Source organism: Theropithecus gelada, chromosome 13 (genome assembly GCF_003255815.1).
Source record: "Theropithecus gelada isolate Dixy chromosome 13, Tgel_1.0, whole genome shotgun sequence".
NCBI classification, from domain to species: Eukaryota; Metazoa; Chordata; class Mammalia; order Primates; family Cercopithecidae; genus Theropithecus; species Theropithecus gelada.
In genome coordinates, this window is record NC_037681.1 from 57,181,167 (window position 1) to 57,207,500 (window position 26,334).

The window sequence follows — 26,334 nt, forward strand, 5'->3', positions numbered from 1 at the left end:
TTCCCCACCTGCAGGGCCCATAACCCACAATCATGTTAACCTGGCGCCAACCACAGCATTCCTACCACACTCATCACATGCCTCCAGGAATAGAGGCAGCTTCTGATGCAGAGTCAGAGAGGTTGACTGACTTTCCCAAGGACACGCAGCTAAATGCATGACTGGGGCAGAGGACAAATGTTAGTCTTGGGTTAATCCCTAAAATGTCAAACAAAATTGTCTTGAAAGCAGAGATTCCGCTCATCTGCCAGGAAAATGTCTGATAATTGCTACTTTTCACCTCCTAAAGACTGAGACATTGTGTGTGGACAACAGGTCAAGGATCAAGCCCCTGTCTTGCACATGAATTCTAAGTTCAAATTATACAACCCAAAGGCTTATAATTGCACCTAATACCAACAGGAACACGGAAAGAGTCAATGAAAGAACAGTCAGGGCAAGCCATTAGGTGAACTCTAGTAACTAACACCTGGCGAAACACCTTGCATTTGAGCGGCAGCCCAGACCCACAGGTGCTAAATGTCTTCCAGACCTTCACTACACTTTCATTTCAGGCTCCAAAAACTGGAACATAAGTGCACACATTCTTTGTAATCAACCCTAGGATATCAAAATTGGAAACAGTTGTGAGATGAAGGAAACTGTTGGTTTTCTCTTCATTTGAAAATCAAATAGACTTACCTTGCTTATGAGTCTATAATAGCTGTCCTGTGGTTTAGCGAGTGGCTCTGAATTGGCCGCATCTCCTTAGTCTTCTCACTTCTCAGCCCACCCAACTTCAGCTCCTGGACTGAAGACTCGTGGTCATGCACTCAGCTGGGCAGAGCAGCTTCCATAGGTCAGCTGAGCCACCAAGTGCAGGACAGTCAGAGTTGAGGGGAAGAAGCAAAATGCCATGTCCGGTATGTTAGGCAAAATAATGACCCGAAAGTTGTCAATGTCCAAATCCCTGGAACCAGTGAATGTTTTACCTCACACAGCAGAAGGGACTTTGCAGATGTGGTTAAAGTTAACAACTCTGAGATGGGGGATTCTCCTGGGTTATAGGGATGGTGCAGTGTAGCCACACGAGTCCTTAGAAGTGGAGAACCTTTCCCAGCTATTGTCAGTCAAAGGGAGGTGTGACGATGGAAGCATAGTTGGAGAGATGTGGCATTGCTGGCTTTAAAGATGGAGGAAAGGGCCGTGAGCAAGAAGTGAAGGCATCCTCTAGAAGCTGGGAAACACCAGGAAACGTATTCTCCCTGGAGCCTCTAGAGAGGGGCACAGCTCTGCCCACACCTTGCTTTCAGCCGTGGAGACCCACGTCGGACTTGGGACCTCCAGAACTCTCAACTAAGTGTGTGTTGTTTGAGCCAGCAAGTTTAGGATCATTCGTTACAACAGCAGTAGGAAGCTAATACAACTGGCAACGAGGACCACCCTGTCTCATTCTCTGAGTCTGCAGCCAAAAAAGAGGGAGGGGGAGTGGGAGGGGCTGGGGCATGAAATGCAGCTGGGATGGGGGCTGGCAGAGGTGAATCACAGCACTCACCCTCGGACTTCAGAGCAGGAAGGGGCTGTCTGGGCCTTGACTTCACGTTGGCATTACCTGGGGAGCTTTTTAAAATGCTGATGCCTGGGTCCCGCCTCAGACCTATTAAACCAGAATGTGGCAAGGGGATGAGGCCCAGAAGTTGGTATTTTAATCTGTAATTCTCAAGATCTCAGAACAGCTCCCTGTCACCTGCCTGGCCTGATTTTCCAGCGCCTAGTGCCCCTTGCGAAGACCCCACCATGCCACTTCTTTCCTCTCTGAGAGACAGGAAGGTGAGGCCCACAAGCCACACTCCTCAGGAACACAGAGTCTCAAGGCCAAGCGAGCCGTGAATACAATTTGCCCAAGAATCATAAGATTCTGAGGTTTCTCCTCTTCCTCCTATGCTTTTTCTTCCCTATCATGCAGGGCTCCTGGAGGCACATACAAACGACTGCGCTTGACTTCCACCCCTCCCCCTTCAGTTCTCCTCACACATCCACTGGCTTTATCTGGGGTCCCTGAGATCAGTCTCCCCCCAGAGAAGCAGACGGCCACCCTGATGCCCAATAGAACCACCTGGGAGCTCCTAGAACTCCAGACGCCCAGAACAAACTTCACATCAATTAAATCAGATTTTCTGAGTGTGGAGTCCAGGTATCATTAGTTCTTCGAGTTCCCCAGCTGATTCTCTGCTGTGGCCAGATTAAAGGCCGGAATACTCCCATGGGCCTGTGCTGTCCCCAGCGAAGCCCAGTCCCCCAGTGCCCCCTGACCCCCTCCCAGTGGCCCGTCCAGAGGGCTGCGAGAGCGCCACCCTCCTCCCTTTCTCTGCCTTTCATTTCCCTTCTCTAGACTTCTTATTTATTTTCTTCCCTTCCTCTTATCACTGGAATCCCGACTGCTGATTTCTATTATTGTTATTACTAAAGCATCCTCTAAGACATTGCTACTCCAAGTGTGATCCACAGTATCCTCTGGGAGGCTGTGAGAAATGCAGAACCTCAGACCTCACTCGGGTTCTACAGAGTCAGACTCTACATTTTAACAAGATCCCCAGGTGATCAGATGCACATCTGAGCTTGGGAAGCTCTGTTGCCAAGATGCCCCACTTCCCCAGCACTCACGGAGCCCTGTGATGTGGTTGCAGATTAGCAGCTGGTGAGCCAGTTTGTTCAGGAGTGGCTCTCAGATCAGCAGATTGCACGTGATTCACATTTACTCCAGCAGGAAGAGGTTCGTGCAGCTCAATTTTCTACCCTTTTTAGTAGACAAGTGGAATTCTCATAGTTATTGCAGGAAAAAAAAATTCTCACTTAAAAATGAAATTTGATTATAAGACCCTGCTCCCCCTTTTCTGATGCCGGGAAATGTGGAAAAGACCAGTTCCCAGTCATCGAGGGCTAGTTGTGCAAAGGCCCTCAGCAGATTGGCCCAGACCACTGCACCCTGGGCTGGTCATAGCTGCTGTAGCAGAGCTCATACTGTCTGGGGGGATGGGGGCAGAATGATTGTCCATCTGAGCCAGGTAATACCCTCAAGGGACAAGTCTGCAGCCCCTGGCGTGTGACCTGAAACATCCTCCTGATCTTACAGGCATGGTCCCTCTCATTGACTAAGTCCATAAAGCATCACATATTAGCTAGTAAAACAATCAAAAGGCTAAATAGTTATGTTATTTGACTGTAACCTTAAGTTGATGCCTTGTTTGAGAAAATAGTTCAGAAAAGTTCTTCTTGGAGGGAATTATGATTCGTAACTATTTCTCTACTGGCATAAAAATCCATTTGAGAGACTCATTCCGTGTGACTCCGTTTGTCATGGGGTAAACCAGTAGACCCCGGGGCTGAAATAAAATAGATGCTTTCGGACTGAAAGGGCCTCAGAAGGCTTCTAGAATCCAGAGCTTTACAAACCTTCCTGAGAATAAGAATCACCTGGATCTCCCAGCCCCGTGGATTTTCTTTCAAGGAGAGGACTGGTAACCTATATAGTTTAATAAGTGCCTTAGGTGAGTTTTATCATCAGATAGGTCTGGAAACACTGATGATCCATCCAATTTCCCTGTCCCTAGCCCTCAAGCCTTCCTAAGAATCAAACACCTGTGGCCGTTTCTGACAGGTGTGTGTTTGCTTCTTAAACCCTTGTAGGGTAGCCATTTACTATTACACAAATTCTAGGCACAGCCAACTTCTGGCTCCCTATCATTCCTTTCATTGATCCTAGGTCTTCCTCCAAACACAGAACAATCTAAATTTTCTCTTTCAGCTATCAACCTCTACATTTTCTTATTTTCAAAGGAAATCTTTCATATTCCCTAGAAAATTATTTTGTGTTTGCATGTAATAAGAACCTGTAATAAAATTACAAATTAAAAGATTGTGTAAAAACTTAGTGGCATACTTCTTTGAACTTTTAAAATAGTCTCCAAATCTGAAGAGTAACCAGGCTAATCAGGCCATCAGCCTATATATCTGGGAAAAGGACACATATACTCTGGTCCTGAGACCTGTCACGGACTGCAGATTAATGATTTATTATTCATTATTATGATTAGAGTACAATTTAACACACATTTATTAAGTGTTTGCCATGTACTGAGCCCTCGGTCATTTGTGGAGGATCTGATGAAAAATTCATCTAAGTGGTTTGATTACATTTGCCTTTAATTCCCTTGGTGGATGGGCTCCATGCCTTTGCCCCTAATTGTAATTTTAGCAATCGGAAAGGGTTTCAGAGGTCCTCTGATGCAACCTTTCATTCTATTTAAATAAATAAATGTGATAGAGGTTCTGTTCTTTAGGACCTCACAATCCAGCCAGGGAGGCAATATCTTTAAAAGAAATACCATTTAAAACATTAGAAGCAGCTATTCGTTCATTATATGAGTAGCTCATCTGTATGCTTCTGAAGATGGATTCATCATCTGGGATGTAATAAAAGCAAGGGGTGGTCAATGTGGAGCTCAGAGGTAGAGTGTTCACTTCCACCAGGGATGAACAGAGAGAAGAGAGAACATTTGAGCTTCCTTTCTTCCATTTGTTTATTCCGTAATTACCTATTTATTACCTCCTGGATGCTAAGCACTAGGGATTGGAAGCTAGGACAAAGTGCTTGTTCTCAATAGGTTACAGTCGATCCTCATGATCTCTGGATTCTGTATTTGCAAATTTGCCTACTCCTTAAAATTTAAATTTATTTGTACCCTCAAATTTGTAACTCCAGGAACTTTTGCAGTCATTTATTGGATATGTATATAAGTGGGAAAAAAAAATGGAGTCACCTGATGCACATCTTCCCAGCTAAGGTCAAACCACACTCTGCCTTCATTTTATTTATTTTATTTTATTTTATTATTTTATTTTATTTTTTGCAACAGAGTTTCACTCTTGTTGCCCTGGCTGGATCTTGTTGCCCTGGCGTGATCTTGGCTCACTGTAACCTCCGCTTCCTGGGTTCAAGCGATTCTCCTGTCTTAGCCTCCCGAGTAGCTGGGATTACAGGCACGTGCCACCACGCCCGGATAATTTTTTTGTATTTTTAGTACAGACGGGGTTTCATCATATTGATCAGGCTGGTCTCAAACTCCTGACCTCAGGTGATCCACCCGCCTCGGCCTCCCAAAGTGCTGGGATTACAGACATGAGCCACCGCGCCCAGCCCACTAGGCCTTCTTGTTTCAACTGTCTTCAAGTGTCTTTTTTGCAGTCTTTTTAGTGCCACATTTTTTGCATTTTTGTGCTTGTCTTTGGTGATTTTGCTATTTAAAATGGACTCCAAATGTAGTGCTAAAATGCTATCTAGCTTTCTTAAGTGCAAGAAGTTGGTTTGTGGCTTGCAGAGAAAACAAGTGTATTCAATTAGCTTTGTTCAGACATGAGTGACAGTGCTATTGGTTGTGAGTTCAATGTTAATGAATCAATAATTTGGTACATTCAGAAAAAGAAGAGGAAATTTGCTAGTCTGTATATAAGTCCACTCCAGAAAGTACTGAAATAACATCTAAAGGGTGTGATGAAGCTATGGAAAAGAGGCTAAATTTACGAATTCATGAGATGATGACTGATTTAAAAAAAAAAAAAAAAACATAATGGACAGCATTGTTGTAAGGCTAAAAGCCAAAGAAATTTATGGTCATGTTATCCAAATTCAGGAAAACGGTAAACCCTTCTCAGCAAATATCTTGTTATAAAGATATACTGCATATAATTAATTATTTGTAAGAAGCATATATTAAATTCAATGTCTTCAAAGAAAAACACATGTAAAACAAGGTTATGTATTGTTCTGTTGATGACAATGTTGTGACCAGAGGCTCCCAGGAACCAAACCTTGTATTTCCGTTGTGAGGAATGGCTCAGTACTTGCGAATTCGGTGCTCATGGCAACTGCAACTTTATAGAACATAACTGCCAAGAATAACAAGACTCAGCTGTGTATGTGGTCTAAGAAAGAGACAGGGAATCGACAATTGCTCTACAAAGTGATCAACATCAAGACAGCACCTTAATGATCAATATTAAGAATATCATGAACATGACTAAATGAAGAGGTTCAACATTAAATACTTTTTTCTGTGAAAACTTTTTTTTTTTTTTAGTTTGTTTGTTTGTTTTTGTTTGTTTGCCCAGGCTGATCTCCAACTCCTGGGCTCATGGGATCCTCCTGTCTTGGCCTCTCAAAGTGCTAGGATTACAGGTGTGAGCCACCATGCCTGGCCTGTAAAAACTTTTGAAAGGAACCTTTATATTTTTGCTTTTTAAAGTATGTGTCGATGAGCAACATTTAATTTGTGATTGGACACTATTTCTTGACAGTCACCAGACACCCTCAGGAAATCGTGCAAAGTGAGAAAATCTAGCCCACAAATCATTTTCAAATGTAATTCAGTTTTTATACATTAAAAATTTCACTATTAATGATTTACATTATAATTAATGTAAAAAGTTTATAAATGTTATGTTTGATAGGCAATTACGTATTTATTATTGTCAGTGTCAATTTTGCAATTTTTCATTTTGTAGCCAATTATTTTTTTGTTGTTTCAACCCTCTTTTTTTTTTTTTTTGGCTCTAAAATGTTGATAACCCTTGGTCACCAGGGGAAGATCCAGACTTTAAGGACTCTGAAGCTTATACAGTTTGGGGGCCTCTTAAGACAAAGATCACAAAATCACAAATACTGTACACAATTAGACCTCTTGGAAGAGGCATTATAACTTCTTAATCTGCTTCTGTGAAACACTTAGAGCCAATTGGATAAAATATCCACCGCAGAAGCTGCCCTGGTTAAGACCAGGTAGGAGACTCTGGCAATATTCAGGAAAGAGATGAAAGCCCAAACTTGGGGATGGAAAGGATGGGAGAAATATGAGAGATATTTAGAGGTAGGTCTGACAAGACGTGGTATTTGATGAGGAGAGTGTCAGGAACGCACACTGCTGGATGACTGAGTGAGTCAGAGAGGAAGGCAGATGGGGAGATGGGTGGTTGGGTGGATCAGGCTTGGAAGATAAATGACTTCAGGTTTGGAAGTATCTATGGAAGCCATTTTATGTATGTGTGAGGTTCAAGAAAGGGGACCAACCAGGGCACAGACAGCTTTTGGCACATGAATGGTCTCTGAGTCCTGGGAGTTGATGAAATCTCCCAGGGACGTGCATAAGCTAAGAAGAGATGCATGATGGGGCTAGCACCCTAGGGAACACCAAAGTGTAGAGGTTGGGAGATGCACAGAAATAGAACAAAGAAATGTTCATGCTGTTAAATGAGTACCTGTAGGCGCCACATATTATGCAAGGTGTAGGTTAGAGAAAGCTGAGTCAGGCAGAGAGGTTGTCAGCTGGGGCTGGGGGTAAGGGAGACGGGGTCGCTGAGCTTGGAGGGTGGGCACGATTGGGGCTTTTCAGATGAGGGAAGAAGTGAGCAAATGCACGAAGCTAGAAAAGTGGGAAAGGGTGAACAGTTCATTTTGATTAGAATATGGAACATCCTGAAAAAGAGAGGGAAAGAGAGAAAAAGAAAGAGAACATCCTTAACATGATAGTTGGAAATTAAATGATGGATGCTTTGAAAGCCAAAATACCAGGTTTAGCAATGGGAACTTCTGATGATTTTCAAGCAGGGGAATTTTGCGGGCAGAACTGAGGACCGAAGGGTCCTCTAGCAGATGGCCACAGAACTAATACTGCAGAGACCAGCACAGGGATTCTTAGAGGCAGCCAGAAGCATGGGGGCCGGCACTCCTGGTGTCACAGTAGACATATAGGGGAGGGAATAAAAGCGATTGAGTGTATATAGAGGAATGGCCAGGACCCGAGGGATGGGAGCTAATGGGCTCTATAAGTAAAAGTCTACATAGCATTTACTGAAATTGCTTTGTAAAAATATAAACCCAGCCAGGGGCAGTGGCTTATGCCTGTAATCCCAGCACTTTGGGAGGCCAAGGCAGATGGATCACGAGGTCAGGAGTTCGAGACCAGCCTGGCCAACATGGTAAAACCCCATCTCTATTAAAAATACAAAAAAAAAAAAAAAAACCAATTAGCCAAGCATGGTGGCAGGCGCATGTAATCCCAGCTACTCCAGAGGCTGAGGCAGGAGAATTGCTTAAACCTGGGAGGCAGAGGTTGCAGCGAACCAAGATTGAGCCACTGCACTCTAGCCTGGGCGACAGAGCAAGACTCCATCTCGAAAATAAATAAATAAATAAAAATTAAAAAAAAAAAACAAACCCATAAGCCCTAGAACCTGAGGGGAAGAACACAGAGTGAAAGTCACAGTGCTGCTCCTCTGTGTGACTCTTCCTCCCAGAATTTGTGACTTCAGCCTCACATCAAGACATTTCAGACTGTAGGTTGATAGGAAGGCCACGCCCAACTCAGCACCCATATTTCCCCATTCTGTTGATTGCTGTGTCGTTGTTTCTGTTTAGTTTCAACCATAGAACTTGGTTTTCTTCTGGTGAAATTTCATCTCTTTGGGTTTTGCCCCAGTGCCCCACTTTGGTTAAACTTGTTTTACATTTTCTGTCTTCCCTGGAGGTGGCTGCTCTTTCTGTTTTTCATCTCTTGCCTTGTAGATAAGCCACCTTCTGGGTATAACATAGATCATTTTGAGATAGAGAGGAGTTTGAAGAACAGGGATGGAGGAAAGGAAGGAGGGAGGCAGAGTCTTTCTCCTCTCCCCCAGGTGCTGGTGACTGGTTTCCTCGTGACTGCACCACTTGTCCCGGTCCCCAAGGACTCACTAAGAATCCACCCATGGTCAGCCACCTCGAGGTTCCCACCTGAAACTGCCCACATCTGCTTCTTCCTGCATCCACTTCTGGTGTTTGTAGAAAGGCTACTTTAAAAAGTTTTCTTGGCCAGGCATGGTGGCTCACACCTATAATCTTGGCACTTTGGGAGGCCAAAACAGGGCAATAAGCTGCTTGAGTTCAAGAGTTTAAGACCAGCCAGGGGCAACACAGCAAGACCTTGTCTTTACAAAAAATGAAAAAATTTGCTGGGCGTGGTGGCGTGCACCTGTGGTCTCACCTACTTGGGAGGCTAAGGTGGGAGGATTGCTTGAGCCCAGGAAGTTGAGGCTGCAGTGAGCCAAGATGGGGCCACTGCACTCCAGGCTGAGCAACAGAATGAAACCCTGTCTCTGGGGGAAAAAAAAAAAAAAAAAAAAAAGTCTTCTCCTTCTTGAAAACTTAGTAACCCCTATGGCCAGGCATGGTGGCTCATGCCTGTAATTCCAGCACTTTGGGAGGCCGAGGTAGGCAAATCACCTGAGGTCAGGAGTTGGAGACCAGCCTGGCCAACATGGCAAAACCCCGTCTCTACTAAAAATACAAAAATTAGCTGGGTGTGGTGACGCGCACCTGTAGTCCCAGCTACTTGGGAGACTGAGGCAGCAGAATGGCTTGAATCCGGGAGGTGGAGGTTTCAGTGAGCAAAGATCATGCCAGTAAGATCATGCCAGTGCACTCCAGCCTGGGAGACAGAACGAGACTCCATCTAAAAAAAAAAAAAAGAAAAAAAAAATGGCCAGGGACAGTGGCTCATGCCTATAATCCCAGCACTTTGGGAGGCCGAGGTGGGTGGATCATGAGGTCAGGAGTTCAAGACCAGCCTAGCCAAGATGGTGAAACCCTGTCTCTACTAAAACTACAAAAATTAGCCAGGCACGGTGGCAGGTGCCTGTAATCCCAGCTACTCGGGAGGCTGAGGCAGGAGAATCGCTTGAACTTGGGTGGCAGAGGTTACAGTGAGCCAAGATCATGCCACTGCACTTCAGTCTGGGTGACAGAATGAGACTCCATGTCAAAAAAAAGAAAAGAAAGAAAGAGGCGGGGCGCGGTGGCTCACGCCTATAATCCCAGCACTTTGGGAGGCCGAGGTGGGCGGATCACGAGGTTGGGAGATCGAAACCATCCTGGCTAACACGGTGAAACCCCGTCTCTACTAAAAATACAAAAAGTTAGCCGGCATGGTGGCGGGTGCCTGTAGTCTCAGCTACTCAGGAGGCTGAGGTAGGAGAATGGCATGAACCCGGGAGGCAGAGCTTGCAGTGAGCCGAGATCGAGCCACTGCACTCCAGCCTGGGAGACAGAGCGAGACTCTGTCACAAAAGAAGGAAGGAAGGAAGGAAGGAAGGAAGGAAGGAAGGGAGGGAGGGAGGGAGGGAGGGAGGGAGGGAGGGAGGGAGGGAGGGAGGAGAAAACAGTAACCTCTAGCCTGGACTGACTACATAGTGTGCAGGGCAGCTTGTTCAAAAATGATGAAGAATTTCAAGGCAGCAGCAGCAGAGCGTTACACCAAGCATGGGCCTGTCTGACTGAGGCTCTTCTGGAGCGTGGAGCCCTGTGTTGCTGCGCGGGTCTCGCGCCCACGAAGTCAACACCGCCTGTGGCTGAGTGTCAGCGCTTTGGGAGTTGTGATCTCACACTTCATCTTGGGTGCGATGCACACACACCCACCCTCCTGCACGCCTCCACACCCTACACTCAGCCGCTTCGTGGGGATTCGTTTCTAGAGAGGGATTCTCATTGTGTTTTTCCACTGAATTCACTCCAACTCCTCCCCAGTTCATCTTTTTCAGTCTTCAGCCAAATAGATGTTGACCTTCTAGATGAGTTTTGAGTATTGTCACCCAGTTGCAGGATGAGAAAGATAGAGAGGTCTCCTTGGTACCACTATTCGCGTGCAATTCCAGTGCTAAGGGTAACCCAGGGAGTGGCTGACAGCCGCGAGATTCTCTTTCTGGAGAGGAGGGTCTGGGGTAGGCTGAGAACGCTGAGCGCTCCACAGATGGGATCCTGACATTTGCAAAATCCCACTTGACGACAGTCCTGTTCATTAGCAACATGGGTGTTATAATGATGTTTTCATCTACATGAGGAATCTGAAGCCCAGAGAAGTTGTCTCCTCAAGATCACACAGCCAGGAAATGGCACAGGCAACACACGCCTTCTGAGCCTTGAAATAGCCTCCTTTTCTCTACACACACCAGTCCACAATGGGACATTTTACAAGCCATAGCAGAAGGCTTCGAAGCAGCTTCTATTTGTATATGAAAGAATCAACCATGATCTCTGCCTTCCTCCAAAGGTAATAACTTTCTAGCTAATTTGTATTTCTTGTTCTGACTCTTCAGAGACAACCCTGCTACCCACTTTAACCTCAAGACACACATGAATTCTCGAGACCTGAAGACAGCCATAGAGAAAATCACCCAGAGAGGAGGACTTTCCAATGTAGGTATGTGATCCCGATTCAAATTCTACTGTCTTGCTACCATCGTTCTCTTTCTACGTGATTGTCTTCTAACCATTGTATATAAAAGGAAGAAAATAACAATAATAATCCATCAAGAAATAACTTCTGGTCAGGTGTGGTGGTTCACACCTGTTATCCCAGCACTTTGGGAGGTTGAAACTGGCAGATCACTTGAGGTCAGGAGTTCGAGATCAGCCTGGTCAACATGGTGAAACCCTCTCTCTACTAAAAATACAAAAATTAGCTGGGTGTGGTGGCGTGTGCCTGTAATCCCAGCTACTCGGGAGGCTGAGGTGGTAGAATCACTTGAAGAGGCAGAGGTTGCAGTGAGCCAAGATGGCACCACTGTACTCCAGCCTGGGTGACAGAGCGAGACTCCATCTCAAAAAAAAAAGAAAAAGAAAAACAAATGACTCCTGCAACATCTGTATCTTTTCTAAAGTTATCATGGCTTCAGAGGACAAGAATCTTTCACACACACACACACCCTGTACAGTCCCAGCATGTGGTTTGCAGGAAGGGGCAGCATTACTCAGGGCAAGCAAGTCTGCTGTCCTGACTATTTTTTTATTGGCCTACAAGTCATCAGCTGTTTCATGAAATTTTGTGACCAGTTAAGGAAGCCCCTCAGTGCCCCTTGAGAATCTTGTTCCAATCAACTACTGATGATTGTGCAAAGAGAAACATGTTCTCTGTTTCAAGCTGAGTCTCCCATGATATCTGAGCCTTTGGGGGCTCACCAGAAATCCAAGGTCTAGTCCTCAGTGGGGCATGTCCAGAAATTCCATTTTATGTTTATACAGAGGTGATTGGGTATTGGGAAACAATTTCACACTAATCAAGCTCAAAGACTGTCAAAGAGCCCCTGCCAGTGTATTCATTTGTAAATGAAAGATTGGCTTTGGGGATGCTGGAGGGAGACTGATTGTCCACCTCTCGGGGAAAGTGTTCCTGTCATCAAAATCCAAAGAAATGGAGACATGAGCCACAGTTGCTTGGCTTAGAGTACATGCAGGGAATTGAGCTGTCTTTGAGGGAGCATCCTCAGAGTTACAGTACATCTGATTAATGATTTCCCTTCCCACTTCAGTGTATGTCTCTGTAGTGACCAGAACATTAGTATCTAGCACATACAGAGCTTTTCACCTTTGAATGATGCTAAATAAACACTAGCCAAGTCACTCTCCATGCCCCTAAAGCAGTATTACCTTCATCACACACATGACAGAGTTGATTTCTGATTTGTTTCTAACTTAATGCTTACATTAGTAAAATCTCAGTGAGACAAACATCAGAAGGCACTCTCATTCCTTGACGAGATTAGCAATGGGTCTCAATCCAATCAGCATACCTTTTTCAGTGGATGACATGTTCTGACTCTGCCTCTGTATTGTCCAGAGTTTGGGTTCTGAGAACAGAATCCATTCAACTGATTCCAACGGAAAGGTATTTATTTCAGGATATTAAGTAGTTTGGAGAATCACTGTAAGAACTGAAGAAGCAGACCGTAGGAGATGATGTCTGAAGGCTTCCTGCAGAAGTAGGACCTCCAAGGGAGTTGCTCCTTCTTCCAAGATTAGGAAATCACTTTCGGAATTCTGCCACGGCAGCCTCTTCAGAAACCTGCTTTGTCCAGGAAGCCAGCACGATCAAGAGATCAGGAAGCTTCTTCTAGAGCTGCCAGCTCCAGAACCATGCCCTCCCTGCACCACTCACACCCACAACATGGATCTCCACACCCTGCCACCCCACACCACTGACTGAAGCTAGCAAGCAAGCCCAGGCACCTCTGCGGACAGTATCCCAGAGAAGTCAGTTACTAAAGATATTTGTCAGCAGAAATATAAACAGAAGTATAGCCTCTGCCTCACTTTTATCTTATAAATCTCATGCAAGTGCATCAGTTCATGCAACTAAAACAAAGCTAAAGCCCTAGCTGCAAGGAAGTCTGGAAAATGTAGTTTTCTGATTTCCAGCCTCTATTTTCAAGACCCACTGGAAGGCAGATGGAATGTGTGTTGAGCACTATACACCGTGGCCTCGGGATATAAGGTTAGGTGGGGTTGAGGGGATCTTCTCATGGCGTCTTGTGCTCTGCCTATAGGTGCCTAATATTAGGCCAGAGAGGACTTCTGGGTGGTTTGTGCCTTGGGAAAAATTGTCCATTGGCTATAAAAGCAATGCTTAGCAGCCAGGGTTTCCCCTTAGCAACGGGGTTCCGTGCAGCCAGTTCACATGGGTTTTACAAGACATTTCTGCAGCATCTGTATATGTAACCATGTGATGCTTTCATTTGACAAGTAAGATAATACCAGCTAGTGGAGACAGGATGCTGGCCAAAATCAGAAATGCACTGAGTATAATACTACTAATCCTAAAGCCTAAAGAAGGTGCTTCTTAAATGTATGGAGATTGAGGACTCCTTTGAGGATTCCATGAAAGCTATGGCCCTTCTATCCAGACAGATACTTATATACATGAAATGCTGTGTATAATTTCAAGTGCCCTGGGGTTCACAGAGCCCAGGTTAAGAGCTCTGCCTGCTGTATACAGCCATGCTGACTCTAGGGTGAATAGTCATCCCAGTTTTCCCAGAAGAACCTGGGGTTTTCGGTGCTAAAACTGGGAAAGTCCTGGCAAACTGAGACAACTGGTCATTGTCTAGTTGACTCTGAAAATTTCCTGAAGCCCTTCTCAGTGTGAAATATGCCCTTGGAAAAGTCATGGCGGGAGGCTTCGTAGCACTTCATGACTGCTGCGCTCAGCCAAAGTAGATTGCTGTCGTGGAAATTTAGGCCCAGAGACATAGGGTGACCTACTCAGGACCACACAGCTAGCAAGTAGCACAGCCAGGGCTAGAACACAGTCTGTCAGTTCCTAGTGGGTGCAACTCTTCCCTGCCCAACCAGACCTGTGCCCCTGGCCTGGAACTGCAGGAAAACACTGCTGACCCCAGAACACAGCTCTGTACATACAGCCCGCAGGAGCCTTAGGTTCACCCCAGGCTGCAGGGGGCCAAGAAGAGGCTTCTGTCACTCCAGGTCAACTCCTCCCACCCTACACTCTTGGAAACAACATGGGGCTGGCTTAGGGGCTTAGCGTGGGTCCAGCAGAAAAGGGGCACTTTTGTTCTCATGAAAGTCTTTGGCCAGGCGCAGTGGTTCACACCTGTAATCCCAGCACTTTGGGAGACTGAGGCAGGTGGATCATGAGATCAACAGCACGAGATCATCCTGACCAACATGGTGAAACCCCATCTCTACTAAAAATATAAAAATTAGCTGGGGGTGGTGGTACATGCGTCTAGTCCCAGCTACTTGGGAGGCTGAGGCAGCAGAATCGCTTGAACCTGGGAGGTGGAGGTTGCAGTGAGCCGAGATGATGCCACTGTACTTCAGCCTGACGACAGAGCAAGACTGTCTCAGGAAAAAAAAAAAAAAAGGTCTTTCTCACCTGCTTGCTGTCGCTAAAACTTTCTTCAAAGCAGAGACAATTAGAAGTTGAAGGCTTGAAATGAAACCAAAATGGACAGTGGTAATGGCTGCGCATTGTCAATGTACTTAATGCCACTGAGTTGTACACATGAAAATAGTTGAAGTGGTTTTAAAAAAGAAACAGGCTGGGTGCAGTGGCTCACACCTGTAATCTCAGCACTTTGGGAGGCTGAGGTGGGCGGATCACTTGAGCCCACAAATTTGAGACCAGCCTAGGCAGCATGGCAAAACCCCATTTCTACAAAAAAAATTACAAAATTAACCAGGTACAGTCCACACATGCCTGTAGTCCCATCTACTCAGGAGGCTGAGGTGGGAGGATTGATTAAACTCAGGAGGTTGAGGCTGCAGTGAGCCAGGATTGCACCACCGCATTCCAGCCTGGGCAACAGAGCAAGACCCTGTCTCAAAGAAAAACAAAACAAAACAAAAAAACAAAACAAAACAAAAAACTAGGGAGGGAATGAGTGTGTTTTGCTGGACCTCTTTGTGCTGCTGTGATCTCTTCCTGTACTTATAATCGGCATGATCACTCCAAGCATGAATTTTCTTTTTCTTCCAGGCCGGGCCATCTCCTTTGTGACCAAGAACTTCTTTTCCAAAGCCAATGGAAACAGAAGCAGCGCTCCCAACGTGGTGGTGGTGATGGTGGATGGCTGGCCCACGGACAAAGTGGAGGAGGCTTCGAGACTTGCGAGAGAGTCAGGAATCAACATTTTCTTCATCACCATTGAAGGTGCTGCTGAAAATGAGAAGCAGTATGTGGTGGAGCCCAACTTTGCAAACAAGGTAGACGACTGCCCGGAGACCTACCCAATGTCAGGATTTTCCACACTCTGAAAAGTTGTAACACCCTTGCACTGGCTTTCCCATGCCTTTAAATGTGCATGAAGCTCATTTCTAGGCAGTAAGGCCTCCAGGGAGGGACTGGTCAATCCGCAACCTGCAATTACCCTCTCAAAGCAAAACCCCACACCCACCAGCAGCTGTGGAGGAGCAGTGTCCTCAAATTCTCAACTAGGTTCTCCCGTGCTCCTCCCACAGCCACAGGGGGGTCTCACCCCGGCAGCCGAGGGAGCCTTCACACACATATGCAAGCAAACATGCACTCTTTCTCACACACACACACACACACACGCTTTCTCCTGTATACACACATTGCCGATTCATCAACCTGATAAACCGGAGAAAGGAGGCACTGAACCACAGCAGTGAGATCGCGTTTTCAGATGCTCCTCCTGGGTTCTGTGGAGACGCCCAGCAGGAGATGTGGAGCAAGGCCTCCCTCACTCACGCCACCAAAGCTGCTCAGCTGTTGTGTGTTTTGTACCATAGAACACCACGTAAACCTTCCCCCAAAGAAAAAGCTCCAGCTTTAAAACAGAAAGCAAGCCTTGGACAGGTTTTTCTTTAAGGCCCTTCCGGCTTTAATATTCCACGTGTCCAGAGCCAGCAGGGCTCAACCTCCTGCACCACCTCAAACTGATGGCCACTTTCTGCTCCTTGAAATGCCCTTCTCCCTGGACTTCCAGGATGCTCTGTGACTCTTATTTCATTGCTTCTTGCCTTTTTTCTACCCTCAACGTTGACCTCCCCAGGTCTACACCCTCCTCTTTAAGAGGCCCTCTCCCTGCAGGATCCCTCCCAGGGTCACAGCTTCCACCTTCATCTCTTTTTTTCTTTTTTCAGACGGAGTCTCACTCTGTCACCCAAGCTGGAGTGCAGTGGTGCGATCTCAGCTCACTGCAACCTCCACCTCCCAGGTTCAAGCAATTCTCCTGCCTCAGCCTCCCAAGTAGCTTGGACTATAGGCGCCCACCACCATGCCCAACTAATTTTTTTTTTTTTTTTTTGTATTTTTAGTAGAGACCGTGTTAGCCAGGATGGTCTCTATCTCCTGACCTCTTGATCCGCCCACCTCAGCCTCCCAAAGTGCTAGGATTACAGGTGTGGGTCGCCGCGCCCGGCCCTACCTTCATCCCTTGAGCTCTGTAGCCATCCGTTTCCAGCTGACTGACTTTTCTCCACCTGATGTCCTATCAGAACCTTAAATCCCACCTGTAACAAGCCGAGTTCGTCATCCTTCCCACCAAACTGTTTCCTCCTCTGGACTTCACATGAATGACCACACACCCATCCCAGAGGGCAGTGTCGCCCCAGAGCTCCTCATCAACTCGCACATCACAGATCTCTCTCCCTCCTCTTTCCCTCGCCCAACGCCCCCTCCCCAGTTCAAGCTGGTGCCCTGCACCTGGTCCTTCTCCCTCCTGGTGCTCCCTAGGTTAGTTTAGATTTCACAATGAAACCCAACTCACATTTCTGATGGGTTCCTCCAGTCCTGTGGGGTCCTTGCTCCAAATCCTTCATTACTACCCATTGCTCTCAAGGCCTTCTGGGGTGCAGTCCCAACCCACTCTCCTGGCCCATCTGTTATGACCACAGCCCTGTGTTCCGGTCAGCTGGTCTCCCAGCACCGCCGCTGTCTCCTGCTGTGACCTTCACTGCCTGGTGGAAATCCCTCCCTCCATCTGTTGGCCAGAATTCAGCTCAGGCTCAGCACTTACCTCACGTGTCATCGGCTCCATGGAAAGTTTTGTGAACCCCATTTAGGTTTTTACAAATCAATTTTTGAAAAATATTTTCCAGGAAAGTTTGAAGCAATCTCTTTTTCTAAAATAATCTTTTAATTATACAAGGCCATCAGTAGTCGTCTAGTCTGACTCTTTCTGTGACCCAGAGGCAGGGGTAAGGAAGAAACACCACGCCTTGGGAACACTATGCCAGCCACTTCCAGGAGCTCACCAACCAGGTTGCTCAGGGTGTATTTGCAGCTGCCTTATTTTTTTTTTCTGGAATGAGCTTAGGCACTGGTAAATAAATATTCATTTGCCTGGAGGCAGGACTGTCCGGTTCTGAAGGTGGATAGATTTGTGTTCCAATCTCAGGGACTCAGGGAAGTCCCCTCATAGCTTGGTTTGTTCCTTCGTGGCAGGGGTTATGGTTCCACCTTGTAGGGTGAGGGTGGGGATTTAATGAGAGAATCATTCCGAGAGCATCTGATGGGCCCTCTAAATGTGGTCATTCAGCAACTGTGGGATCCCTTCCCGCCTGGAACAGGGCTGCTCTGGAGATATTTCCATAGCGATTTCTTGCATATGTCATCTCTTTTCCCAATTGGAATAAAAGCTTTCTTTAGTCCCCTCATGCCGTGGTGCCCACCAATGCCAATCTTATGGCTGCCAGTACAAAGGAGGAGCCTGGAGAAGCATAAATGTGAAACTGACACCAGAGATTTAATATCTCCCTATGAATTTGCTTAGCAGACAGTTTTCCAGTAACGCAGGCAGGAACCCAGCTGAGGAAGTCGGACTGAGCCCAGCGATAACCCGGGGGCTTCACCTCAGTGAGTGGCCGCTGGGTGAACCGAGGTGGAAAAACGCAGTAGGAGGGCTAGGGCAGAAAACAAGGGCCTGCTTGCTTCTTCCCCTGCCCCGGGGATCAAACCTAACGATGACACTGGAGGATTTGACCCTGACCTGGCACGGGTCCCTCCCCTCTGTCTTCCAGGCCGTGTGCAGAACAAACGGCTTCTACTCGTTTCACGTGCAGAGCTGGTTTGGCCTCCACAAGACCCTGCAGCCTCTGGTGAAGCGGGTCTGCGACACCGACCGCCTGGCCTGCAGCAAGACCTGCTTGAACTCGGCCGACATTGGCTTCGTCATCGACGGCTCCAGCAGCGTGGGGACGGGCAACTTCCGCACTGTTCTCCAGTTTGTGACCAACCTCACCAAAGAGTTCGAGATTTCCGACACGGACACCCGCGTCGGGGCCGTGCAGTACACCTACGAACAGCGGCTGGAGTTTGGGTTCGACCAGTACAGCAGCAAGCCCGACATCCTCAACGCCATCAAGAGGGTGGGCTACTGGAGTGGTGGCACCAGCACGGGAGCTGCCATCAACTTCGCCCTGGAGCAGCTCTTCAAGAAGTCCAAGCCCAACAAGAGGAAGTTAATGATCCTCATCACTGACGGGAGGTCCTACGACGACGTCCGCATCCCAGCCATGGCTGCCCATCTGAAGGGTAAGCTGGGCTTGCCAAGCAGCCTGGTGCTGAGGCCGCTTTCTGGGGCTTGGTGGGCCAGTGGGACAAGGAAGGTATTGTCTTTTTATGCATTGGTTTTTTCTACGACTTCATACAAATGTTCAAAGCCGCAGGGAGGGCTTTAGGGGTAGAAAGCCCCTCTGAGTAAGGAGAAGGAACAAGGACGGGGCAGCAAGGTGGTCTCCTAAGTGTCATTACAAACCCACGGCCTGTGGATAACTGGGCACATTAACCCTTTCCTTTATATCCTGCGCCCTGAAGCATTTCCCACAAGAGTATGATACATTAAAAGGGAATTTGACTCTCCCTTTACCTCTATTAAAAACACCAAACCTCCATCTCTATTGAATATGTCAAATCGTTCTGGTACCTAGACCACCAAATTGTGTTTGTAACTTTTATGTATTTATTTATTTTGAGATAGAATCTCACTCAGTTGCCCAGGCTGTAGTGCAATGGTGCCATCTCGGATCACTGCAACCTCTGCCTCCCAGGTTCAAGCGATTCTCCTGCCTCAGCCTCCCAAGTAGCTGGGATTACAGTTGTGTGCTACCACACCCAGCTAGTTTTTGTATTTTTAGTAGAGATGGGGTTTTGCCATGTTGGCCAGGCTATTCTTGAACTCCTGACTGGTGATCCTCCTGCCTTGGCCTCCCAAAGTGCCAGAATTACAGGCGTGAATCACTGTGCCCAGCGACTCACCTTTTAATTCCTTAAAAGGTATTAGTACCTTTTAAGGAAAAATAATGTTTTTAAAGACAAGTACTATTTCCGTAAGCAACTGTTAACCAGATTCGGGGGGCTTCAGGGAAACCTGAAAGGAATTTCGATTCAAAATATTTAAAGAGACCAGGGGTGGTGGTTCATGCCTATTGTCCCAGCTACTCGGGAGACTGAGGTGAAAGGATTACTTGAGTCCTGGAGTTGGAGGCTGCAGTGATCTATGATTGCACCACCAGACTCCAGCCTGGGTAACAGAGCAACATCCTGTCTCAAAAAAAAAAAAAAAAAAAAAAAGGCCGGGCACAGTGGCTCACTCCTATAATCCTAGCACTTTGGGAGGCCGAGGCAGGTGGATCACCTGAGGTCGGGAGTTCAAGACCAGCCTGACCAACATGGAGAAACCCTGTCTCTACTAAAAATACAAAATTAGCCAAGCAAGGAGGCACATGCCTGTAATCCCAGCTACTCGGGAGGCTGAGGCAGGAGAATTGCTTGAACCCAGGAGGCAGAGTTTGCTGGTGAGCCGAGATTGTGCCATTGCACTCCAGCCTGTGCAACAAGAGCAAAACTAAGTCTCAAAAAAAAAAAAAAAAAAAGTTCAAAGAGCTATGTCCAATTTCTAAGAGGGCAACGAAGTTTTAAAATATGAAAAATGAGCAAAATTTGTCTGTAAATGTTTAGAAAATCAGCCACATTTATGCCTTTATTGCAGAATTTATGTATAATCACTGTTCTGAAAAGTGTCATTAGCTATCAAGAATATAAACAACCTGGAGAAAACCCCAAGTGATAATAATAATAGTAATAATAATAAAAGTAAACCAAGTAGGCAATGAACACCAATGCCCTGGAGATCAATATGAGCATACACAACTCACTCAGTGCTGTGGTTGTTGCTGCTTCTTCTGTGCCTACATTTTTTTTTTTTTTTTTTTTTGAGGCAGTGTCTCGCTCTGTCGCCCAGGCTGGAGTGCAGTAGCACGATCTCTGCTCACTGCAACCTCTGCCTCCCAGGTTCAACTGATTCTCCCGCCTCAGCCTCCCGAGTAGCTGGGATTATAGGCAGGCACCACCACGTCCAGCTAAATTTTTGTATTTTCAGTAGAGACGGGGTTTCGCCATGTTGGCTAGGCTTTTCTTGAACTCTTGACCTGTTACCATCCGCCTACCTCAGCCTCCCAAAGTGCTGGGATCACAGGCATGAGCCACTGCGCCTGGCTTCTGTGCCTACGTTTAACTTCAGTTATTTTGCAGGATTTTCTGAATGGTTGAAAGCTACTTTCATTTCTTCCTAAAACAAGCCTTAATGAATCAACAATGCTGGTTTCTAGAATCCAAAGTAACCAGATACCAAGTTCAGGCAGAGTCTTCCCAGTGACTTACCCTTTATGGAGGCTGTAGGGCACCCTCATAATTGTGGGATGGCTGACGGCTTGCATGCCAAAAATCACAAGGTCCACCAGGCTCCTATCAGCAGAGTGAAGATGGATTAAGGCTCAGAAGCAACCGGCCCAAACTCCCAGATTGAATGGGCAGAGCCAGATGGCCCAGCTTTGACTACAAGCCCAAGGCTCTCCTGCTTTCTCCAAACATCTGTCCCCAGTTTGTGCTCAGCTACACCATCACTTATTTTTCTAGATGTACGTCTTTTGGGCCTCATCCAGAGAGTATCCTTGGCCTACTCATCGGGAAAAATGAAGACTGAGGGAAATGGCTGAGGTGCTCTCCGGGCAGCTTTAATGAACTAGGACCAAAAGATACAAATTACCTGGAGGCAGATTCTTACTCAGCCTAACACTGAGATTTGTCTGAAAATGTAATGAGCGTTGTGTTCCTGGGAGTATCCAAGTCAAGGCTGGGTGACCATCTGTTAGAATTGCCAGTAGGAGATTCTCTACAACAAGAGTGGACTTGGGATCTGGAAAGCTAAATTTCTTTTCTTTCTTTTTTTTTTTTTTTGAGATGGAGTTTCACTCTCGTTGCCCAGGCTGGAGTGCAATAGCACAATCTTGGCTCATTGCAACCTCCGCCTCCCAGGTTCAAGCAATTCTCCTGCCTCAGTCTCCTGAGTAGCTGGGATTACAAGCACCTGCCACCACACCCAGCTAATTTTTTTTGTATTTTTAGTGGAGACGGGGTTTCACCATGTTGGCTAGGCTGGTCTTGAACTCCTGACTTCAGGTGATCCACCTGCCTTAGCCTCCCAAAGTGCTGGGATTACAGGTGTGAGCCACCACGCCCGGCCTGGAGAGCTAAATTTCTAATACTGTTTGTGTAGTTTTTATTTAAGGGCAACCTCTCTATCTTTGAGCAGGAAGGAGGGCTTAGACTGTCTAAACCCAGCTCTGCAGCAAAGCTGCTTCTCAGTGACACCTGGCAGCACTTTAAAGCCCAAAGCTGGCTCCTTCTAATCTAGACAATATTCCGAGAAATTAAACTGGAGGGGTGAGAAAGGGGACTGGCAGCTTAAATGCAATTTAATGGACCACAATCAAAAAGCAGCTTAGGTCAGAGCCACGTGAGGTATGCATGACTCTCCCAGGCACCCAGAAGATGCTAGAGATAGTGACGCCACTGTGGGGGACTTGGGGGGATGTGCCAGGGCAGGAAGGCCACATCCAGGCTCTGCCCTCTTGTTTCATGGCCATTTTGCTCACCCTACTCAGACCAGCCTGAAGGTGGTATGAGAATAGGCTATTGTAGAGTCAGGTCAAGCACCTGCTGACCAGCTGCCCACAACCCAAATCAAGACCCGTCACCCCAGGCAGTCTCCCAGTTTTCCCACTAAGAATGGATGCCTTGTCTCTGAGTCCCGTCCTCTCCTCCCTGGGTCATCTTCTCCCCACTGCAATCCAACACCTTCAGTCTTATTATACTCCTTCCCATTTGCACCTAGACGTGCTCAAGTTCCTCCCTCCCTATAAATAAACATTCTCTGTGACTCCACAGTTCTGCTCCGGTTACCACCTACTGACTCCCTTTCACAGCCAAACTTCAGGAAAGGAGCTATGTGTGCTGACCCCACATGTTCACTTCTTTTCCACTCTCAGCTCACAGTAGTTCATTTGGTTTCTTTGGCATCTTCTCCCCTGAAACTGTTCCCACCAAACTACCAATGTCTTGGTTTTGTTTTTTTCTTCTTTTTATTTGAGATGGAATCTCACTCTGTCACCCAGGCTAGAGTCCAGTGGTGCCATCTCGGCTCACTGCAACCTTCTGCCTCCAAGGTTCAAGCGATTCTCCTGTCTCAGCCTCCTGAGTAGCTGGGCCTACAGGCATGTGTCACCATGCCTGGCTAATTTTTTGTATTTTTACAATAATAATAATAATAATAATTAGGGATTTTTTGCAAACAAAAAAAAAGGATTTTTTGTGACCTCGTGATCCGCCCGCCTCGGCTTCCCAAAGTGCTGGGATTACAGGCGTGCGCCACCGCACCCAGCCTGTTTTTGCTTTTTAAAAAATCCAATGAGGCCAGACGCGGTGGCTCATGCATGTAATCCCAGCACTTTGGGAGGCCGAGGCAGGAGGATCACTTGAGGTCAGGAGTTCAAAACCAGCCTGGCCAACATGGTAAAACCCCGTCTCTACTAAAAATACAAAAATTAGCCAGGCGTAGTGGCACCTGCCTGTAATCCCAGCTACTTGGGAGGCTGAGGCACAAGTATCTCTTGAACCCGGGAAGCGGAGGTTGCAGTGAGTGGAGATCACACCATTGCACTCTAGTCTGAGTGACAGAGTGAGATTCTGTCTGAAACAAACAAACAACCCATTGAGCACTTTTTCATGTTCATCTTACATGACTGCCCTGTAGCACCCAACAGTGTTGGGCACCCCCTTCTTTATCTTGGAAGCCTTTCTTCATCACAATGTTGGAACAGATGCTGGGGACCATCGCTCTGGCACATTCGGCAAGGATTCCTGCACTGGAAATGAGGTTGGATTCAGTGATTTGTAAAGTCACCGTCAAGCCTAAAGTGATGTCATTCCACTGTTTTAGTTTAAAAGATCTTGAACCAGCTTTTGATGGCATTTAAGGCTCTCTGAGATTTTGCTCGGCTCTTCACGCTGGTAGAGCGGGCATGTGTCATGTGTTCTGACCTGCATGGCCCCAAAAGCTTCACTTGTCCCAAAATATCTTCCCCTCTTCTATTCCTGAACATGAAATTCTTACCATGTTATTTACTCCACTTTGTTCATTTTTTCCTAAAATACTATCAACTCCTGAGATAACAATTATATAAATATTGTTACTGTTGGCATATAGTGTATGCTCAAAGGCATTTATTGAGTGAATGAATGAATGGCCATACTTAGTCTTAATTCTGGAAACCTAGAGGCTCGTAGGATATTTTTGGTTTGGTTTTGTTTGGGCACGTTTCTGATTTTGGATTTGGCTGTGCCGACAGGGCCACAGGAAGGGAGAGATTCTTCAGCAGCACCTTTACTTGGGGCCATTTGTTTATCTAACCTTTGTCCCCACAGGAGTGATCACCTATGCGATAGGCGTTGCCTGGGCTGCCCAGGAGGAGCTGGAAGTCATTGCCACTCACCCCGCCAGGGACCACTCCTTCTTTGTGGACGAGTTTGACAACCTCTACCAGTATGTCCCCAGGATCATCCAGAACATTTGCACAGAGTTCAACTCACAGCCTCGGAACTGAATCCAGAGCGGGCAGAGCACCAGCAAGTGCTGCTTTACCGACTGACGCTTTGGACAACCCCAGCGCTTGATGGGGCACGCACGGGGCATCAAGGCTTGGGCAGGGCGTGGGGAGACAGATGTCTTGTTGTTATTTTTTGCCATCGTGCTTTTTCATACTCCAAAACTTGGAGTTAGAAAGATGATCACAAATGTATAGAAAGAGCCAAAAGGCTACATCATGTTGAGGGTCCTGGAGATTTTACATTATGACAATTGTTTTCAAAATAAATGTTCAGAATACAGTGCAGCCCTTACCACAGACCTACATAGAGCTTTTGTGAGATTTTTAAGTTGCTTCTCATGAGGACTCTGTAACCCTCAGCAAGTTTCATTTTTCTTGTGACAATGTAGGAATTGCTTAATTAAATGTTTAGAAGGATTACATGCAATATTTCTGACTGTGTCATGTGTACACAGGGTTCGTGGCGGGGCCACCGTTTGCTTTCCTCAGTTCCCAGAGCACCTTCTGTGGGCTCACACCTGGCCCAAGGTGATAACGCACCTGCAGAGGTGGAGAGACAATGTACAGTGACTTTGCTTCTCCTGATGTGCCTGTTGTCTGAGTCAATGGATACTTGCAACATGATGCTTTAGGAGCAGCTGAATCTGGAGCACCAAGCTGATCTTGCTTAAAAGTAGTGCAGTAGGCCAGGTGCGGGGGGCTCACGCCTGTAATCCCAGCATTTTGGGAGGCTGAGGTGGGCGGATCACCTGAGGTCAGGAGTTCAAGAACAGCCTAACATAGTGAAACCCCATCTCTACTAAAAATACAAAAATGAGCCTGTAATCCCAGTTACTCAGGAGGCTGAGACACAAGAATTGCTTGAACCTGGTATGTGAAGTTTGCAGTGAGCCAAGATTGTGCCACTGCACTCCAGCCTGGGTGGCAGAGTGAGACTCTGTCTCCAAAAACAAAACTGGTGCAGTAGGCTGTGCATTAGAATCACTTAGGAGACTGCAGTGCTGGTTCCCAGGCTCCACCCCAGTACCAGTGAATTCTGAGTCGCTGGGATTGGAGCTTGAACATTGGCATGTTTTAAGAGCTCTCTGGTGATTCATATCTGCTGCCATGATCTAGAAGCACCGAGCTACCCCGGAGGAACTAGTGTTACATTTCCTCAAAGAGGCCCCGTTTGTGCCTGCTGCCCTGGGTCCTCCCAGTTGCGCATTTCTCTTGGATTTTTCATTTGTTAACCAAACAGTATTGCTAGCTGCATTAAAATAAGCTGGGATGAGTTTGGTAGCACTTCACTTTTTACTTCCAGCTTCTCCAAAGACTCACCTATCAGCGTGTGAAATACATGTGTAGTTGGGAAATGTTCAAAACAATCATAGAGATGACTTAGTTGATAAGTTATGTTTTATAAAAATATATTTTGACGAATGCTACTCTGAATGGGAGCAGAAACACAATAATTGTGTCAATACTTGGGACAAAATATTTACATAAAAAATTAGAATCAAGGATATCATTCAGTTAGCAGAATTTACACTGAGCTCACCAAATTTCTTAATAACTGAAGAGAGAGTATATTGTCAACTGAAAATATTGTGGTCTACAGAGAAGAATCAATTGAAGGTGTCAACAATTTCAGATTTATTTGCCATAAAATTTACTTTGAATGCAATTATAATTTTATCCAAAAACTTCAAAATATAAATCTGTTTTTTTTTTTAAAGGAAATTTTTCGGAAAGATACTGGTGACACTCGATTCATGCCAGACTCAGCTAAGAAGCTAATTTAGGCCAGGCATGGTGGCTCATGCCTGTAATCCCAGCCCTTTGGGAGGCGAAGACGGGTGGATCACCTGAGTTCAGGAGTTCAAGACCATCCTGACCAACATGGTAAAACCTCGTCTCTACTCAAAATACAAAATTAGCCGGGCGTGGTGGTGCATGCCTGTAGTCCCAGCTGCTTGGGAGGCTGAGGCAGGAGAATTGCTTGAACCCGGGAGGTGGAGGTTGCATGAGCCGAGATGGTGCCTCTGTACTCCAGCCTGGGTGACAGAGTGAGTTTGAGACTCTGT

The 26,334-nt window shown here is 46.5% G+C and overlaps 1 protein-coding gene across 5 annotated transcripts in view; it reads left to right on the forward strand.

The window, feature by feature from the left end:
* VIT (vitrin) overlaps positions 1-24,695 on the forward strand; it is a 126,349-nt gene extending 101,654 nt beyond the window's left edge. For all 5 annotated transcript variants that reach the window (XM_025355062.1, XM_025355063.1, XM_025355065.1 and 2 more), the window contains 4 exons: positions 11,161-11,264; positions 15,339-15,565; positions 18,344-18,857; positions 24,087-24,695. In XM_025355062.1, coding sequence (XP_025210847.1) covers positions 11,161-11,264; positions 15,339-15,565; positions 18,344-18,857; positions 24,087-24,265 — 1,024 coding nt within the window. In that variant the 3' untranslated portion in view covers positions 24,266-24,695. The remainder of the gene's footprint in view (positions 1-11,160; positions 11,265-15,338; positions 15,566-18,343; positions 18,858-24,086) is intronic.
* The last annotated feature ends 1,639 nt before the right edge of the window (positions 24,696-26,334 follow it).